Source organism: Parus major, chromosome 5 (genome assembly GCF_001522545.3).
Source record: "Parus major isolate Abel chromosome 5, Parus_major1.1, whole genome shotgun sequence".
Classification (NCBI taxonomy): Eukaryota; Metazoa; Chordata; class Aves; order Passeriformes; family Paridae; genus Parus; species Parus major.
The window spans coordinates 44631005-44650790 of record NC_031774.1 but is presented as its reverse complement, the minus strand read 5'-3'; the positions used below and the strand labels follow the sequence as shown (position 1 = coordinate 44650790).

Here is a 19786-nt window from a genome sequence, read left to right as displayed (position 1 = left end):
CCCTTCCCCTTCCCCTTCCCCCATCTGACATTGATGATGCTATAGAAAAATAAAATCAAAACATAATGTTAAACCCCATGCATCTTTTTGAGAGCTTTAGTTGACTCAGGAAAAGTTTATATTCTGCTTTCTGTGATGTCTGTTTTTGATTTCAAACTTTAGCACTTACTTGTACTTCTCCTTTTGCTGAATTATCTTTATGCTGACAAAAGACAACTGCACAACTGTGCCAGTCACAGAAAGAAGAATTATGTTTCTCTGTCAGAAGGAGACAAATGAGAAGGAGTGTTATCTCTGTCCTACTTTTTTAATATCCATTATGTGAGCTAGCTGGCAAATAATAGTGTTTTTGTATATTCTTCCTAGAACTTTATCACTGTGACTACTTGATTAAGATGTTTGTGGTACATTTAGGTTTTATTGCTTAAGGTAGTAGCTGGCACATTTTATGCAAGTAAGAGCTCTTGAATCTCTGCTGATAATGCCATTTATGGCTCTGCTGTTGAGCAACCATGGGCTATGTCTAATAAGTTAATTTCCCTCCTTGTACAAAGTCTGTATATTTTTCCTTGTCTTGGACTGTTGGGGAAAAGAAACCATGCATCATCTGCCCTAGGTTTCATGCAGTATTCTGCTTTTAGGGCAAACATAACTTCAAAAATAATTCAGAAAATATTGAAATTCTTTACTACTAGGAGTTCTAGTGCTAGAAACTAACCAATACAGTGCTACAAAGACACAGCAGAAATAAATGGTTCTGCTTTCTGTTTGGTTAAAATGTAGTTCTTTCCCCTCATTGTGCCCCTCTGTATCCAAGACTGTAGAGAGGTAAATTGGATGTTTACAGAGAGCAGAGGGATATGCAAGACAGATAGAAAGAATAGCAAAGCATTTGTCTCTCTTCTCACAGAGACAGGGTTTGGCTGTTTCCAACAAAAGAATTTGCTTGTCTAAATCATGGCTTTTGTTAAGACAATTTTTCTTGTTGCTGTGAACTCTGTAGGAATTACCTGAACTTTGTTTCCCAAGGAATAAAAATAAGCAGCTAAACCTCTGGCCACTAAACTGTGATCTTTCCGGGCACTTTTTTTAAGACTGTCATCTTTTTATATTTCAAATTTCAACTTAATATACAAGAGATTGTCCTTCCTGAGATACTATGATTTTGTTCCTGTATTCCAAGGCAAAATGAACCATTTCATTTTAGTGTCAACATTTCTTAAGTTCTAGTGAAAATCAAAACCACTAAAATCATCTCTGTTCTCTGGTGTTAGTGCTGTCTGCCAACTCCAATTTATCTATTTATTGTTGCACTCTGAGTGTTAGTCTAACCATCAACATCTAAGGAAATGTTGGGTTCTGTCAGCTGCTTTCTAAGAGTGCTCCTAGATAATGCTCTCCGGGAGGCAGGTTCAGCCTTCCTCTGTGTGCCTGTCAGCCGTGGTTTGCAAGCCAAAATTCTAGCAGTACAGTGATTAGTCACATCCTAGTTTTGAGTGGCAACAGATCTTTCCCTCAACCTCTCTTTTCATTAACTACACATTGTTATGACTTTGGATCACATGCTGTTGGACATTTTTAGTAAAGATGCTGTGTATTTCTACCACCTCATTGTATCGTTCTCTCTTTGATCCGTTTTTGTTAGTTTCTAGTAATTAAAAAAAAAAAAGAACAAAAGAGAGTATCTTCTCCGAAAAAGAGTCAAACAAGTCTCACAAGAACATAGAGGGAAGTTATTTTTCGTCCATGTTTTGTGTTCCCCCAGTAATCTGACACCTTAAGAGTTCTCTAAAAACCTCAACAAACAGTTAAAGCAATTGAAAGTTGGGGTATTTGCTGTCAGGTTTATTGTCTTGCTCTTGTCTGGAATAAATGATGTATGTTTCTGACCTAACTCCAGATGACAGTCAAGCACAAATGTTAAGCAATGGATACTAAGTACAGCTACAAAATTCTGTCAGATGAAATTCTAACTGGTTTGGCAGAAGATCTATACATTTTCACTAGGAATTTAATGATTAGTTGTGTATTTTGGATTTCAGGGAATGTAACTGAAGGAATACTGTGGTTGCCACATAAGGAAAAATTTCTAATTATCACGTGCAACCTCTTGTGTCTTTTGAATTATGAATGTGACAGGGGAAAAAAACCTTCAGCATTTTCTGGTGAGGAATTCTTTGTATGCACCTGAATTCTATACAGTCCAGATCTTTCTTTCTAGGAAAGAACTATGTTGTTTTGTTGTTTATTCATTTGCAGAAAGGTAATCTCCCAAACTATTTCAGTAATTATAGCCATCAAAGAAGGCCAGTTGTCCCCCTTTGTAGCCTCTAATAACTAGAGGAAAACAGGAGTAAAATCAATTTTATAGTTATGCTTCAAATGTGAAATGGATCATGCATCAAACTTCATGTATCAAACAGTAACTTGTCTGATACTTAGGAAACATACAAGGTGCAAAATGTCTGGATTATTAGGTATGGTGTTAGGAAACTTGTTCTTAAGTCCCAAAGAAGGTCCTTGGTAGGAATATTTCCCCTTGACTCAGTGCTGGTGAGGCTGCCCCTGGAGTTCTGCAGTTCTGGGTTCCTCAGTACCAGACACACGAGGAACTACTAAAGAGTGCATTGAAGGGCCACAAAGTTGATAAAGAATCTTGACCATCTCTCCTGAGGAAAGGCAGAGCTGGGACCATTCAGCCCAGAGAGGAGAAGGCTCAGAGTGCATCTTATTAATGTATATAAATAGCTGAAGTGAAAGTGTAAAGAAGATGGATCCAAGCTCTTTGCAGTGGTGCTCAGTGGCAAGTCAAATGGCTTTCCAACCAAAAATAAAACCTGTAGGCCCATGCTGAACAGTAGGAGTTTCCAGAATTGGTGGTGCAGTTTGAAAGCTTCGGTGTTTTGTCTACAAACATTATTTATTACTTTCTTCCCACATACAAATTCAAATAAAAATCATTTAATGTAAATCTAGTTAAGGAAATAATTTTTCAACTTATACTTTCTTGAAGAAAATTAGACATTAACTATAGGTCATGGGATTTTGGTATGAAATAGAATGTTTGCTGTGAAACAAAATACCTTTAATAGTATTTTCTGTAACAAAGAGTGGGCTTTGGGGTGTGTGCTGGTAAGTTCCTGCTCAAACATTCGCACTTGATGAGGAAACCACGTTCTTGCTTTGAAGGATGAAAGCAATGTAATGCTGAAGTCATGTGATGTACCATTCTGAGAGGTCAAACGCAGGCATCCAAATCACCTGAGCAGGTTAATTCACCAAGCTGTTGTACATTATGGCATTTTTCTTTTCTGAATATATTTTGAGGAATTGATTTCTCTTTTTCCCCAGAAAGTTTATATTTCCAGCTGAAAAATCATGTTTTCTCTTTAGCTTATTCTTTGGGCCTATATAGTGTCATGGGGTTTTTTTTTTTGTTTACACTAAATATAAATCACTTTATCATCTCCAGATGATCTTTTTGAGCATACTCAGTTTATTTCCCTCCGTGAAAGAAGTCATGACTTAAAACCTAAATTATGTCATAATTAAACTAAGCAGTCCTCCTATAAGCCTCTTTCTTCAGTATCTTTTGTCTATCGGTCAAAATGGCATTTCTTACAGCAGAAGCAATTGCTAGGACGAGGTGAGATAATTACCCTGCTGACCATTTTGTACTATGGTTCACAAGGGCAAAGCCCCAGTTAAGCTATTGCCAGCTTTTCATGCTAAGTGGTCTCAAATTGTCAAATGTGTAAAAGTCTGAAGGGAGGATCTGGAGGATTTCATATTTTAACAGATCAGGGGGAGAGGTGAAAAGCAATGATGTGCCTTCTCCTTCAGTAAAACCAAGTTTTCTCAGTAGTTCTAGATCTGTTCTGGAACAGGTTATACTGTCTGAAAGATGTTTTTTGAGGGATTTAATGTTTAATCTTCATTATTTTTATTTTTTTTTACCTAGAGTTGTGTAGATCATCTTTTTAAAAAATAACTTTGTTGGATTTGGTTTGATAAAAGGAAAATATTTTAGGAATACAGAATAAAAACTTTCCTGGATTCAGTTTGAAGTGATACTAGAATAAGCCTGTTGTTTAATACACTTGCATACCATTGAAAACTTTATTTTCCCTAATTAAAACTACACAAATAGAAATACCAAAAATGTCCAACCAGAACTGAACTTTTAAAACATACTAGAAGTTGATTAAAGTAGATCAGCACAGCAAGGAGCTACAGGCTTAGGAGCTTGCCTTTATGCATTGTGCTTTTCATAGCCAGCAGTCACATCACCTTCTGATCTGATTCTGTCAGCGCTCACAGGCAAGGTCAGGTCAGGTCAATACTTAAATGGGAAAATGTCTTGGTGCTGTAGAAAATGCTTTTCTTGATTTGGTCATTGAGTCTTTTTCTCAGAACTATTGCAACAACATGAGGCTCTAGGGCAATATCTGAGAGGAGCAGGAATCATAACCAAAAGCTTAAGGATCTTTGATTCCTAAAAACTGTGAAGTATTTCTGCAGAAATTCTAGGGTCTGCACTAATATTTTCATTTTTCCAAATTGCAGTCAGAGAAGTTATGTTTCTGCTTACCTATGTTTGTTTTCAATGCTTCAATATGTCAGTCATTGTCTTGATATAGGCAGGAAAGTAGATAATGTTCCTGGTTGATTTGTTAACAGCATTATGGGGTTAACATACTGTGTTTGCAGTGTTATTATAGTCGTGATAAGCAGCAACCTAGCATGTTTCAATAAAATTGAACTGTTGATTTTTTTATTCCCTTCTAATTTTTTAGATGGAGGACTGTAGTGTACAGTTCTGTATGACATATCAAAAATTAGTTTAGATTTTACTGTAATTAATAACACAAGCATTGTGGGCTTTTTAAGAAAGATGTGTGCTTGAAACAGAATCTGAAATAATTACAAAAAGATATGTCTAGTTTTATGTCATCTACATTTTGGGGTTTTTGAAGTTTAAGCTGACAGTGACATTAAGCTAAAAAATCCATAGAATTTAGTCTTTTATAGTATCTAAAGGGGGTTTTTTACTTCAAGTTGTCGTTTACCTATTTTTTTAAAACATTATTATGCAACTTACAGAGTTGTATTTGTGATTAAGGGCAGCACTTTTGTTAGCATCACTGACTTGAAAAGAAAAATAATTTATTATTCACAAAAGTGGCAAAGGTGTCTAATCTGTAGTTATAAAGATTAATCATATGCTCACATTAAAATTTAGATTTATTAAGATACACTTAAATTATAATGCTTTTATATTATGATCAAGGAAATTGGCTTATTCACAATATATTTATTTGACTTGAAATAAACTATTGACTTTGCTTCACATGGTATGTAAAGCTACTGGGTACTTGAAATGTATTGAAAAGAAAAATGAAGCTGTAATTTTTCCTTAAACTTAGGTAGCAGAGTGTGAAAGCTCCCATTAGCCATCTTAATAATTTGGTTGAATGTTTAACCTAGTGTTGATGTTAATGGTGTTGAACGTTCTCTTCACAAGACACTTAGTGAAGATTTTTTGCCCAATGAGATTCTGGTGTATCATCTGGTATAGTATGAATTTCCCCTGGTGTAACAGTGAAGCACCTTACAGAATGTTATAGATACATACAAATCACCTTCATTAGGGCACAGATTGCTCTGATTACTCCACTGGCTACAAAAGACTTCCATTTCTACAGTACCCAGTGTCATTATTTACATTGCTGTTGCAACTATTGCCATAGTAATAGACTTGCAGGAAGATGCAATGCTTCATTTGCACAAAAAAGGTCAGAATCAGCCAAGATTACCTTAACTCTTGGTAGCAAAAGCTATGATTGAATTTTTAAGCCAGATTCATGATGCCTAACAGTTTTATATAGCAAGAGATAGAAACCACAAAGAATTCCAGTGTGTGCACCATCTGATAACACCACTACTACTCTGCATTTAAAGCAAGATGTCTTTGTGAGACCACTTCTGTTAGAAAAGCAGTTTTCCTTGTTATTTTACCTGGCTGCTAGAGGATACCTGCATTATTAAATCTCCAAAGAAATACTCTATCTTTCCTTCAGCGTAGCTGTCCTCAGCCTAGTTGCAAAAGACTTTCCTTGAACTGGGAATCCTTGTTACTCTTGAGAGACTTCCTGCTGGACTCCTTTTGAATAAGTTCTGTAAGATGGTGCCTGATGCTTATTCTTCTATGAAAGCCCTGGGTATTCAGATATTACTTCAGAAAATCCAGTGAACAATCCTTCCAACCATTTTTTTGTAGGTTTCTAATTTAATTTCACTGCTTGATCTTCCAAGCTTTTTCAGAGGAATTCCTTTATAGTACCTATTGCTTTGGGCTGCAGACAGGATGGATCCAGACTTGCAACTGTCTGCAAAGGTCAGTTTGATTTTTTTGCTTTAAAAGCACTGTCATTTTAGCAAAAAAACCCCAAAAATAAAAAGAAAAAAACCCCAAAACCCCACCCCAAAACAAAACCGTCTAGTCTAACAGCAACGTCCAAATTCTAATAGATCAAATATTCACAGGGTCATCTTTGATAAATATTTTAGGAGGCTCCTTTTTTGGGCTCTGAATTCAAGAATTAAGAGAAACGTGTGCAGAAAGTGAGTCAGTGTGAACAAAATGGATCAGTTTTAGAGGTACCTGCAGTAGTATTTCCACTGGTGGCTTAGCCAGACTGGGGACAGGTTACATTTGGGGAAATCTTTCATTCTTTTACACTGTGTTGACTATAGAAAGTATTACACCTTAAACTTCCTTTGGCTTCATATGAAGTATGTTGATATTTGACATAAAATTGCATGTAAATAAAATACTTGATTCAGGTGAAACATTCAAATGAAAGAAAAGAAACAAACTGAGGCAAAGGACCAGACCTAATCATAATCCATCCAAGCTGAAAACCTTTCTAAACCATGCTTAGAAATTGCTCATAGTTACATTAAAAACACTGTGTTCTCACAATGCCCATACATTTCACTCCTGATTACTTAATGTAGGTTTTACTTTACCCCAACTGAGAATGAAATTTGTAGATATGACATATTTTTATAACAAGGTTCTAAAAGAATGTTTTACTGCTTTGATTCTTTCTATTTATGTGGCACATTTCTTGTGACTAAATCTAGTTGGTTATTTTAAAAAGAACAGTGACCCTTCAATTTTCTGAACCATAGGGTAATTTATTTCAAGAGCAAAGCTCCTGTAAATGTCAGACTGTGATATAGGTGCATGCAAATATTATATATATGTGCCATTAGGGGGAAAAACCTAAAATCTTTTTAAAGGTAAAAATCACTTTTAAAAAATTATGCATTTTAGTTGTGGTGTTTTTATCTCCATTTTATCAAGACAGCTTGCATGCAGAATGAGTGGATTAATTCTATGTTTTGGTTAGCTGACAACAGTATAAACCTTTTCCTGACTTTTAGAACTATGCTAATCCCTGTTCCCGGTTTATAATCCCTCTACAAGAGCAAGCAAGGTGAATGATGCTTTATCTTAGATCAAGACAAGGCATCTGACAGCATTTCAAAATTGCCTGAAGATTTATTGTGGTGAGTGTGACATTTTGAGTGAAATAGCCTTCTGGAGTACTTGGGGAAATGAAAGGAATATTTGAAGAACTGGTAAATGTTTGATTTGGGCTTTTTGTTAGCTCAAGGTTGCACGTTAAATGATATTTGTGTTTTTCAGTTAAAGGTTCCTCTTTTGCTTACAGTTTTTTCAATTGCTGTTTCTTCTGTCATATAAATGAATACCACAAAAATGATTAGCTTTTGAAACATTCAGTATTAATTTATAAATAATAATGATTTTGTCTTTTGCAGGTTACAGCATGTGCTTATGAGAAAGAGTATTACATTATATTATAATACACAATGTATTACATTACATTCCTCATTGAGATTAGCCAACTAGATCAGTATTCTTGAGATAAATATATTTTTTAAGCAGAAGATTTGTATTTTCTTGAAAGTGTTACACATGAATGCTCTTTATCCATCTTCTCCTTTTTAGTGGTTTTCAGTAATTAAGTTTGTGAACCCACATGGATGACATCTTTCATTTCCTACCAATTACACGTTGAGTTCTGAGTCCCTATAATATTCTCTAGTTTTCCTGTGCTTCTTTCCTGTGTTATTTATGGTTCTGGTACATGTGGGGGTTTTGTTTTAGGAGATGGTCTTTTGTGTAAATACTTTTGTGACCTCTACAGCATTTTTCATAGTTTTTTTTTTTCTAAATAAGAGTTCAGATGTTGTCCCAGTTTGAATGATATCCTGGTTCCTTTCACTTTTCACTTTTGTAAAGTTAGATGCTGAGATGGTCAATTTGCAACAAGCATTAAATATAGCCTTGACTTTTTTCTGTAGGAAAACACCTCTGTGGAACACTTGCAGAACACCTGTAGGCCTGATATACTCAAGAACTCCTGGAGAAATCTTGTGTATCTGCAGTGCCCAGAGCTGGCAAGATAGTGTTCTCTTCTGCTCTAAACCTTCTTTGGTTGGTAATGAAGTACAGTCAGTCGAAGCACAAAATGAATGTTGTGCTTATCTCAGCTTTTTTCAATAGCAGCTCTACCACTGCCTTTTCCCTACCGTTCCTTACATTAAACTAACTGCTAATTTTATCAAGATTTTTTTTTTTTTGGCATAAAAGAGCTTGTCAAAAATTGTCACTAGGTATTCTGTGACTCCACTCAAATATTCAGATGATAAGTTCTTGCACATTCAGAGATATTCATTAATATGTCCCACAGGAGAAAAGACTGAATTGCTGTTTAATATACTTATTCAGAAATATGAAAGAAAATTGTACATTCTGTGGGGCTTTTTTCCACTGTGATACTATAAGATTTAGTATAAATTTTAAAAATAATAGATGGAAGGTTAATCTAGTGGATAAAAACTGTTCTACATCTCATAGAGAAGAAGCAAATCATAATGACTGAGTAAAGGGATGTTCAAAGAGTCTTAGTAGTAGTGAAATATTTAGAAGCAAGAAATTTTTTTTGTATCAAGCAAATTTATTTAGTTAACGTGTACAGTCAGAAGCATCCAAAATAACCTTTATTTGGAAAGAAACCTTTGAAATGGTCTTGGCTAAAAAATTTGGAGTAAACACTTCTTTGACCTTAAATAATTTATTCTGTAGATTTCTAACACAGCAATAGAATGAGTCTTTGTGCACTGAAAAATGAGTAATTTAAAATGTGGTAGGAACTTTTTCAGTTTCCCATAATTAAGTGGCTATGGCATGACAATCTTCACTAAAGTAGTTTCTTATCAACTGGCTAGAGCAGGAAACCAGTGTTTCCACTTTAAACCGCGTTGTTTTTTTAATCTGTGATTATTTATAGGTTTGTATGCTTTTTACCACGTGTTCAGCAGCGAAAGACTGCTTTCTAGCTTTGTGGATGACAAATCCTAACCAAATCATTTACTAGTACTTCCTGATTTGTTAAGGGTTGTCTTTTGAGTCATCAAATCTAGTGACCCAAAGGAGCTGAACAGCTGCAGTGCACCCTCCTAAGTTACTGACAATGATTGCACTGTCTTCTCTCTGCAGATCTTGCACTTCTGGTTTCCTCTTTCCTTTTTGATTTTTTTTTGGTGGTTTTTGTTTTGTTTTGTTTTTTTGTTTCCTTGCTACTAGTTTGACACTTTAAACAATGCTTTAAATAATTAGTCTGTGCATTGTCTTATGAGGAAAGAAGGCAATTGGATACTTTTTTAGGTGGGATTCCTACCTTCAGGCTCTAGTATGTCCCATTATCGTATCACCAGTTCTTTAATATGAATAGCTATTAAAGAATAACAGGACATTATCTTAGCAAATTTATCTCCAAATGGTTCTAGAGTCTATTATATTTCTAACTTTTGTGTGAGAAGATTTTTTAGCTAGGAACATGTAAGTAATTTTGCTGTCTTCTTTTTCAAGGGGCATATTAGAAAATAAATTTTTTCCTCAGATTGTGAAAACCTGGTGATTAAATTGTCAAGATCATGTAGAATTTTTAAAAATCCAGCAACCCCACTCAGTCAAACCATGAGTTCTCCTATTGGCACTAGCAAAATTATTCATATTTGAAAAGAAGGGGAATATCTTTATTTTTAATCAGTTTTCTAGATGTGATAACTTGCTAGAAAGCTGAAACCCATCCCTTCCTCAGCAGTGGAGGATATGACAATGTGAGACAAAAATGGACAACTTCATATAGGGGCATATGGTTCCCAAAATATTTTATTCAGTTCTCATATTCAATGAGTTTGGAACTTCGCATCAGTGCTACTTTACTCACTCTCTAACTCTTTCCTTCTCTATGAAGTATATCTAGTTTCTCTTTTTTGGCCCCTCCTTGGAGTTCAGGAATAAATAGAAGCCCAAAGCAATCTTTAGGATTTTTTCTTGTTAATCTAAAGACATACAGATCTAAAAGGAGAAAATATGGAATGGTAATGAGATAAACTGCAGAATTATTGGAAATAACCAATGTACAGTTTGAATTCAATGTCCCTGTCTCCACTTGAGACTTTCTTAGAGTTTGGATGCTTGTGCAGTCTAAGGAAGTTTCATAGAGCTGTATTTGACATTATTGGCTATGGGGCAATAACTATATGGAAGGCCAGTAGTGATGCTCCATGATGAATACTGCTTTGTTTTGTCTATGCAACATAAGTGTGCTCTGACTTGATCTGTTTAAACTTTGATGAGAAATGTTTGCTGATTACAGCTCTTTCTGCTTTAAGATCTCAAATAGTATGACAGAAATGGTTTGTAGCTTCCCCTGTTATTCTTTCTGGGATATATGGACATATCACAGCAAGTAAGAAAATATTCTCAACTGTATGTAAATTGTCTGTAAACATACCATTAAAATATTTTGCTTTATTTAAGCATAGAAACAATTTCATACTTGAAATTAACTCTTCATTAATAGATGTCTGAGATGCTGTTATTTTACTGCAGTATTCTTTTGTGCATTTTTACTGGTGCCCTAGTTTTATGAAGCTCAGGAGTAGTCACATGAATATATTCTTGGATTTTCATCCAATATTGTTGCTAAGGAAACATCATCTTTAATACTGTATCCTTGTCTGCAGCTTGTCTGTATTAATCAATGCCTGCTAATGCTCAGTGCAAACTAAGTAAAGATGAAAAAAAAAAGAATCCTAATTTCATTTATTATCAAGTAGTTTATTATTGACTATTCTCCTTCAGTATCCCCTGCCACTACAAACCTTGCACAAATTGGAAGGTCTTGTCCCTGTCTCTAGTCTCATTCTACATAGACACAACATGGACAGGTTTTATTTTTTTTCATTGGCTGCCATTATTATTTAATATAATAATCTAACATTGGTCTTGTACTGTGCATGGATCTGGTGAAAATGTTGGGAAATGCTTACATATTGCTCTAAAAGGGAGAAAGAACCTTTTCTGTATGTGTGAAAATGAGGAGCTTGAAATGAGAAGCATACCGTTTTTCAGTATGCTGTTAAAATTCTACTACTAAAATTCAGCCCAGTTTGAGTATCTGGCTAGGAAAAGACCTGTCATTCAGACATATCGGTGGAAATCTCAGTTCACTGCAAGTCCAGCTATTTAGTTTATTGCAATAATGACAGGCAAGTTTTTTGAATTTTCTATTTCTGCACTCTTCTGAGAAGTACCAAGTTCTAGAGCCAATTTAAGAATTAATTTGCCTTAGCAGTTTGCTAGCTTAAAACCTGCTTTTTGTCGTGATGCCTTTTGCCTTTTGGACATGTTCTTACATATCTACTTCTTCAGAGACACTACATTAGATCTAATATCTGTTGTGGAAAAGCCCAGGTCAGAAAGGCCAGAGGCAAACAAGAAGGCCTGAAGAACTTGTCTCATTAGGAATATCTGTTTCCTTTTTTGGACAAGCAGCAATATCTCATTCATCAGCTTAGTCATCCTTCAAGGACGAGCAAAGGAATCAAGCACCAGTTTACAGTCTAGCTGTGTGGGCTAGATGCAAGCACACTTTCAGCAGTCTAACCTGGCTAGGTCATACCAGCTCTCATTAGCAGGGTAGCAAAGGGAACATGAGTTCTCTCCTTCTGAGTGCAGGAAAGGGAACATGTGTCCTTTTCTTCTGAGTACAAAGCTTCTTATGCCACTAAGCAACCTCTTCCTTCTTCCTAAAGAAAAAAGAAAATGCAAGAAAATATTTGTGAGGGGCTGTACCTAAGCCCACAGGTCCCACACAGGCAGATTTGAAAGCTGCCTTTAGAGCTGAGCCTTACCCATACTTTTCTGCCTGATCTCAGGAACAGAATGGATGAATGGCAAGCAGCTATTGCAGATGCCATCCCAACAGTTGTGTGATTTTAACACCTCAGTAGAGGTGTGTTGAAGATGATACCCAGAGTATCCAGGGAGAGCTTGAACTCATTGTTTGCTCCTGTTAACTGCATCACACTCATGAGTTTGTGTAGTCTGTGTATGGAAAGAGTCCATTGCTACTTATTTCTGGGCACCCATTCCAGTTAAACTCTTTCTTTCAGCACTAGGAAAGTATTTAAAATGTTTTGCTCAGGGCTGTTGTAACAATGAACATTCCCAAGTATGTGAATTTTATCAATGTTTCTGCTCTAGAGGTTAGATCAAGGTACTGTATTTTTGTATTGATTGCTATGGTTATAGGGATTGCTTGATTGCTCATAGTCCAATGAAAGAACTGAAAAGAGTCACATTGCATAAAATTGGAATCTAATCCTTGATTTTTCATGAGGACCCAAAATTTCAGAGCCATAATTCTGCATGGTGCCCCATGGGAATAATAATAGCCAGCACTTTATTATTAAGGAAAAACATTGTCTTGCCATTCATGTCTCATATCAAAATCATGTAAATATGTGTAGTAGTTACTTTGTTTAGCATTGGCAAAAGAAATAATAGTCCCTTGATTTTTTCCATACTTGTCTTTTTCTTCTGCTCTGATACTTGTGAGATGCAATACTTACAGGTAGTACTTTAAGCTGTCCTTTGCTCCTTGGTCTCTAAGAAAAGGTGAGAAAAGGTATTTCCAGGTAGGTGTATTTTCAGCTGCTGCTAACAGCTTTGCTAAATTGTTTCCCTTAAGTCACCATATTTGCATTTTTAAAAAAAACTTGTTGTCTTAAAGTATTTATTGTACATTTATTTTTTTTCTTCTTTCAATGACTGTCTAGAAAAATTATTAGCAGTTTACTATAGAGACTTCAGTGATAGGGGAAGGATGTTGGTAATTCTACAGTGTTGTCTGTTGTGATTAAAATACAGGCTTTGGATCTTAATTTGTGCTGTATTATTATCCCATCAAAGCAGAATTTGAGCTCAGCTGTTTAAGCCAGTATTTTTTATTGTGATGTAGAAAGAACTAATACTGGGATGCTGCTATTAGTTGTTATTTGCCATTTATTAATAAGAAATAGAGGAAACCTTCTCTATATTTACCTAATATTCTTTGAATGAAATTAGTTGGCATGCTTGGGCTAAGGACAATGTTCTCCCTTCCCTTGGTAGTGCTTTACTGTTGTCTGTTCCATCTCTGATACACTGTGTTTCTCTAAAGACTCTAGGCTTTGGTTAAAACCATACAGAGATAATTTTTGTTTGCTATAAATTGTTTTGTAAGGTGTGGTGTGGGAATACTTTTGCATATATGTGTGTCCACAGTGGTGTCTGAGTGTTTTGTTGTACATGTGGTGTGGCTTTTGCTTGTCTAAAAATGCACTATGAACTTGTAGCACAGATCAGGACAGGATTGAAGAGGTGATGAATCAGACATAAGACTGTTGTGTTTTTTCTATTTTCTTCGTAGTTTCTGTCTCTTTTTTCTTGCTTGTTCTCTTTGCTTCCTTTTTCAAATTTCTTCATCGTCCATTTGGTCTAATCACTCCCTTTTTGTGGTGCCATTCCAAAAAACCAGATTATTTTGGATGCAGCATTTTCTCTCCCTCCAGATGCTTTTCCTTTTTCCTGTGAGTACACCATCTGCCTTTGTGTGCTCTGGGAGATGTGCAGGTGTTAGTCAGTATTAGGTGGCAGAACTGAATTGAAATGTGGTAAGTTTTGCTGCCAGCTCCTTTCTGTAATGTTTTTTAATTTTGAAGTTGCTCTGTCAAAAAAAAAAAAAAAAAAAAAAAAAAAAAAAAAAAAAAAAGAAGGGAAGAACAGGGAAACAACTCTGGAAGTGTTGTGAAGAAAAGTGGGAAAATACTGGTTACTTTATCCTGGTGCTGAGGATAACAGGGAGTAGCCAAGAGCAGAAATTCCCATAGCAAAATGTAAAGATTCAGGGCTTTTTACCTTTTCAACTTTGAAGTTAGAAGTTCTGCTCAGTTTTGCATGTGGAATTTGTCAAGCAGTATCAACCAACTAAACTGCTGTTTTAAAACAGAAAAAATATAGAGGTGTATTGTGTACTGTAATGTAACTTCATGAAATATTAAGCATCTTCTAATGTGGTTTTCTCTTGCTCTTTCTGTATATAGAAAACATATACATCTTTTGAATTAGATTTTTTTTCTGGTAATTTCCTGGTTAACTTTAACCTTGCTGTTTTTCTTTATATTTGTAGGCTTTCTTTGTCCTTTGAACTTTATTTATCAAAACCTGTGTTCAAATTAAAGATAATCTTACCTTTGCAATCGACCTTTCTCTTTTCCAAATAATTTTGGGAAGACAAATATACTTACTGTGTGTTGTTAGTGGTTCTGTCCACCAGTCTCTCATGATCATTCATTACCCTGGGTTTCATCAGGCTAGGAAATTTTTTTATCTACATTAAACAGTCAGCTTTGGAAATTATGTCTTCCTGACTTCTCTCTGGTATTTCTACATCATTCTGGACTGCTGTACCTACTATGTGTGGACTGACTGTGATCAAGTAGTTTGTGTGGGTTTCTGTTAGAATCTATTCTTATTTTTCTGTATTATGAAATCTGAATCCTCAGACCTCGTGTTCTCCCTTACAGCTTGCTGGCATAAACAAAATGAAGAAATATCTTGCTGACTAGAATGTTTCCTAGCTTGGTCCCAGATTTGGCAAAACAACTCTGATGATCCTCAAGTGCACTCTGAAAGACTGAAATACAAACTATAAGAAAATTCTCTACAATATTAGAAATGTGGGGAGTTAATAATTATTCAAAACCAGCTATTCCCAATTGTTCTGTATTAAAATTAAGACATTTAAGATAATCACTCTTCAGTTTAGTCATCTGAAGTGTAGTCATTGCCTCTAGTTTAAGCTAGGCATGCTTTAGGTTGCTGTACAGTCGGCAGAGAGACAGCTCCAGGAAGCTGTCCTCTCATAAAAAGGACATCAAATACTGTGTGGAATAAAGAGCTGCTGGAGATGCACATCTCTCTCCATCGATGATTGATGTGTAGATAGTAAAACACTAACTTTTGTTTTCCATTGTTTGTGGTTTTAGTTTTAAGAAATAGAAAGAAAGGAAAAAAGGTATTTCAGTGCATGAAAATCTGACCAAATTTACCAAAAGTAAACGCTTTTGGAACAGAGGATTATTGACTATTATGCAATTAATTTAAATGTAGAAAGCTTTTGAGGGCTAAATTCAAGAAGGATATTGGCATGTACTATATTTAGAATTTCACAGCTCCTGTGGAATCTGTGATACAAAATGATTTTTTATTATCATCCAGTATCCACGGGATAATATTGTAAAAAAATTTTAAAGGAAAAAAATTAATGCAAATAACTAGGCAAATACAAATGTTTTATAAAGATATATTTTATATCTCTTTTTTTTGGCAGTCTTGCTTTGCACCCCGAACGTGTGTTGGTGGCAACAGGTCAAGTTGGAAAGGAACCATATATCTGCGTGTGGGATTCATACACTGTGCAAACTGTATCTGTTCTGAAAGATGTTCATACACATGGTATAGCTTGCTTGGCCTTTGATCTAGATGGTCAGGTATGTAATTAATATTCTTTTTTCAAACACTTGACTAAATTGTTTATCTGTTAGAAATCTTGTCACATAATTTTTCTTTTAAAAAAAAGGAAGCGTATTGTCTTAGGTTTTATCTGCCTATTCTCAAGTTGAGAAAGATAAAATTACATTACATGAATGCCAAATATTTAAATTTGCCAGGAAAACTATAGCTTCAAAAGGTTTTTGAATGGAGATGAGGTGGTAGGGAGGTTCTTGTGGTCTGTGGGCCACAGCTCAGGGTAAGACCAAATGGCCAGAGACAGTGGAACTCCTCTGTGCAGGGGCATGTCTTGTGCCCAGAGTGATGGCAGCCCCCTTGTGTTACCCATCTTGCACGCCTTCAGGCAGTATCCCCTTGTCTGTCATGCATTTTGCATTCACTGGTGGCTCTCCACATTTTGATTGTTTGTTCAGACTCATGTATCCCACATCTAAGAGTCAAGAAAAAGATTTCATTGTATTATCATTCTGTTCCTTTTGAACATTCTCTGAGTAGTAAATTGGTTCTCAGAGCTGCCACCTATAATTTTTGTTTTTACCAGATTGTTTTTACCAGACACTTGCTCCTCTGAGTAAAGAGGCTTTCTTTACTGTTGTATTAGAAATGGAAAATTTAGTGGTTACATTTTCATGTTAGGTAGCAGCTGAAAAGGTATTAACTGAGAAAATCCTTTCTGGAGATGTGCTTTCCTGGTCTGTGAAACACTTCTTTCCCTTTTGCTCAGCCTTGCAATGCGATACTCACATTTAGCTATATTCTCTATTTAGTTCCTTTAGCTTGCTAAAAATGTCAATGTCTGTTAGTTACTGCTGCTTCCTAAGGTGAAGATGTACTGTAGAGACCAGTTGCTGTCCTTAAAATAATATCAAATGTAGCTGTGTTGAACACAAGAGGAAAGCCTACCTGGAAATTGTTTCTTTTTAAAACATGTTGTAATTGTAGGAATGTTCTGACTTTGTTGAAATGACCTCTCATTGTTTAGGAAGTCAGCTTCTGGAGTCAGGTTCTTTCTAGAACATAATTTCTAATTCACAATGATATCTTTTCTCTATATTGTTCTTGTGCAAACTTTTGTCACTCCCTCACTTGAATGACCTTCATCATTTAAGGTCAAGATACATCAAATTAGGATTGGAATACCCTAACTTTTCAAAGATGGAATAGAAAGGTTAGATTTTTTTGTAGTTTTAATAAATAGGAAGAATGGATAGAAATTGTATTGCACTTGTTTACTTTTCTTCTCATAATTTTGGAGTTTTTCATACAGTAAAGGAATTATGTTATTTGGAATAGGTTTCTGTCTTTGGGAAAAAAAAAATTATGATTCAAGTTTGGAGTTAGTTTTTGCTTTTACAACCTCACTGAATAATCTATCTAGAAATTGAAGCTAAATTTGTCTTTAATATGTGTAATTAACTGCTGAACAGTGAAAAAAAGCTTTGAAAAAATTTCATTTATAAATATCAAAATGGCACAATTCATGAAAAAACAGGACAAAAATACTCATTTTCTTTAAAAATTAAACAAAATCATTCAGCTTTTTTTTTTAAATGCAATTCTGTTAGTCTTTCTGTTGAGAATTTCTATAGGAAAAATAGCATTTTGACTGGTTAACAGATACAGTACAAGCAGCTAATTTAGTCAATCATTTGTGTCAAGAAATGTGTTCCAAGTGTCTTCATAGTCAAGACAAGACAGGCTGCAAAGCACAGGAAGATCTCAAAATTTTATTTTTCCTGATTTTTTTTAGAATAATCTTTTTGCCCATCCTGGTTTTACAGTGTAAATAGCTTCAAACTCTTTCTGAATAATAAAGACTTCATGAAGTTATGTTTGGGGCCTTTTTAATTTTTTTTGAGAAAGTATTCGGAAAGAAATATTTACTCATATGTGTCTTGATGAATCAAATGAAAGACTTTTAAAGCATTTAATTGTTTTTAATATTTTGTTTGTTTCCAAAAAGATTGAAGAAAATATTTTTTCTTCATATCTCTTGAACTTGTAAAAGAAATTCTAAATCCTTCAAGTTACATGTAATTAAACACATTCACTTTCATTAGCTTCAGTGATTATTCCTCTTTTGCAAATGTCTCTTGACTGCAGCTCACCATGTGTGCTAGGTATAATTATATATATTAAATATTATAAATCAGAAAGATGTTGTCATCTAAGAAGACCTTTATGGCCATGATGATGTACCTGAAAAGATGCATCTATGTAAGCTTTGGTATAAGATATAGCTTATGTTTTCTTCTATATTGCTTCTACCTCAAATATGTTACATGTCTTTTGCAACTCATTCAAAATAATGACTTTAGCTTTCATTATTATATGGAGTTATTTTTATTTGTTTAATTTGGACACTTTTAGCGTTTGGTCTCGGTTGGTTTGGATTCGAAAAACACAGTTTGTGTATGGGACTGGAGAAAAGGAAAATTGTTATCAATGGCTCCTGGTCATACAGACAGAGTAAGTATAACTAAATAGTCTGAGCATCAATGTCATTTTAGTTTGTTAAACCATGTCTGTATATATATACTAGACATATGTCTGAACAAAAACCATTTTGTTTTAGAAATTGAATTTGCCTAAAGGTTGATATGCTTAAAGACGTGAAGATATTTAAGATGTGTGCATTTATTTCTAGAATAAAATGTGTAACTCAGTATTTATTTGTGTATGGTTTGTTGAGACTGAAAACATGCAGGGGAATTGCAAAATTAATGCACTTCTTAGACCCTAATCCCCATATGGGAAATCAAAATGCAAATAATTGCTTAATTTTTTTCTACTCTGTAAATGAATCTTAATCTTGTTTTATCATGTGCTTTAATTACTCTAGGGACAAAAAGCCAGAACTATATTTGGTATATATTGAAATTTCAGTATGGAATGAGAGGATAAAAAAGTCTTTCCAATAGATCCATTTAAAGCATTTCAGACTCCCTGTTAATTTGCTAAAAATTCTTACTGTTTTAACTGTCCCATGCTAGAAAGGCCATCTCTATTGACATCCTTGGGTTTTTTTGTGCAGATATTTGATATTTCTTGGGATTTATACCAGCCAAACAAGCTCGTCAGCTGTGGTGTAAAACACATCAAGGTAATGAAATAACTCTTCATTTATAAAATATTTAAGCTGCAGTAATATATGCTCTATAAAACATATAAAAATAGAATCTAAAAGGAATATAGAATGATGATATGGAAAGCCTTGTATAAGAATAGTATTATATATTAAGTTCTTATAAGTGCAATCATGAATCACACCTGACAACACTAGGTACTTTAAAAGGTCTCTATAGTGAAAAACAGACCTCCTCTGCTCAAAAGACTTCACAGCCTGGCAGAAGTAATGTAGTAGGAATAAGACAGTTGTCAGTAGCATTGTATGTAAGGACTTTAATATAATTTAAAATTTAGGTTCTCTAAAACTCGCTGTTTGAAATCCAGAGTATTGTAAGACAGGATGCACATGCACAGGTGACTCCAGGTACTCAAGTTTCTGAATCTTGAAGTGAATGAATTTCTGCACTACAGAGGTGAAATGAATTGAAAAACTGTTTCTTAACATTTACAGAGAGCATGAGGAGACAGTGGAAGAGAAAGGAAGAGAAGAAGCATTTTCCTCTCTTTTAATTATTTTCCCTGCTTTTATTTGTATCTTTGTTATTTGGAGCACTCTGTACCTGTTACAGAATTCATAATTTGGACAGCTCATGTCTTTTTCAAGCAGGCTCTGTTTGATCCATATAGGAAATGCTGTGCAGAAGCAACTTCTTT

General features: G+C 34.8%; 1 protein-coding gene across 3 annotated transcripts in view; it reads left to right on the top strand.

The window, feature by feature from the left end:
* Positions 1-19786, top strand: part of EML5 (EMAP like 5) — a 102463-nt gene that overhangs the window by 4625 nt on the left and 78052 nt on the right. For all 3 annotated transcript variants that reach the window (XM_015631713.1, XM_015631711.1, XM_015631710.1), the window contains exons 2-4: positions 15822-15981; positions 18374-18472; positions 19038-19106. In XM_015631713.1, the coding sequence (XP_015487199.1) occupies positions 15822-15981; positions 18374-18472; positions 19038-19106 (328 nt within the window). The remainder of the gene's footprint in view (positions 1-15821; positions 15982-18373; positions 18473-19037; positions 19107-19786) is intronic.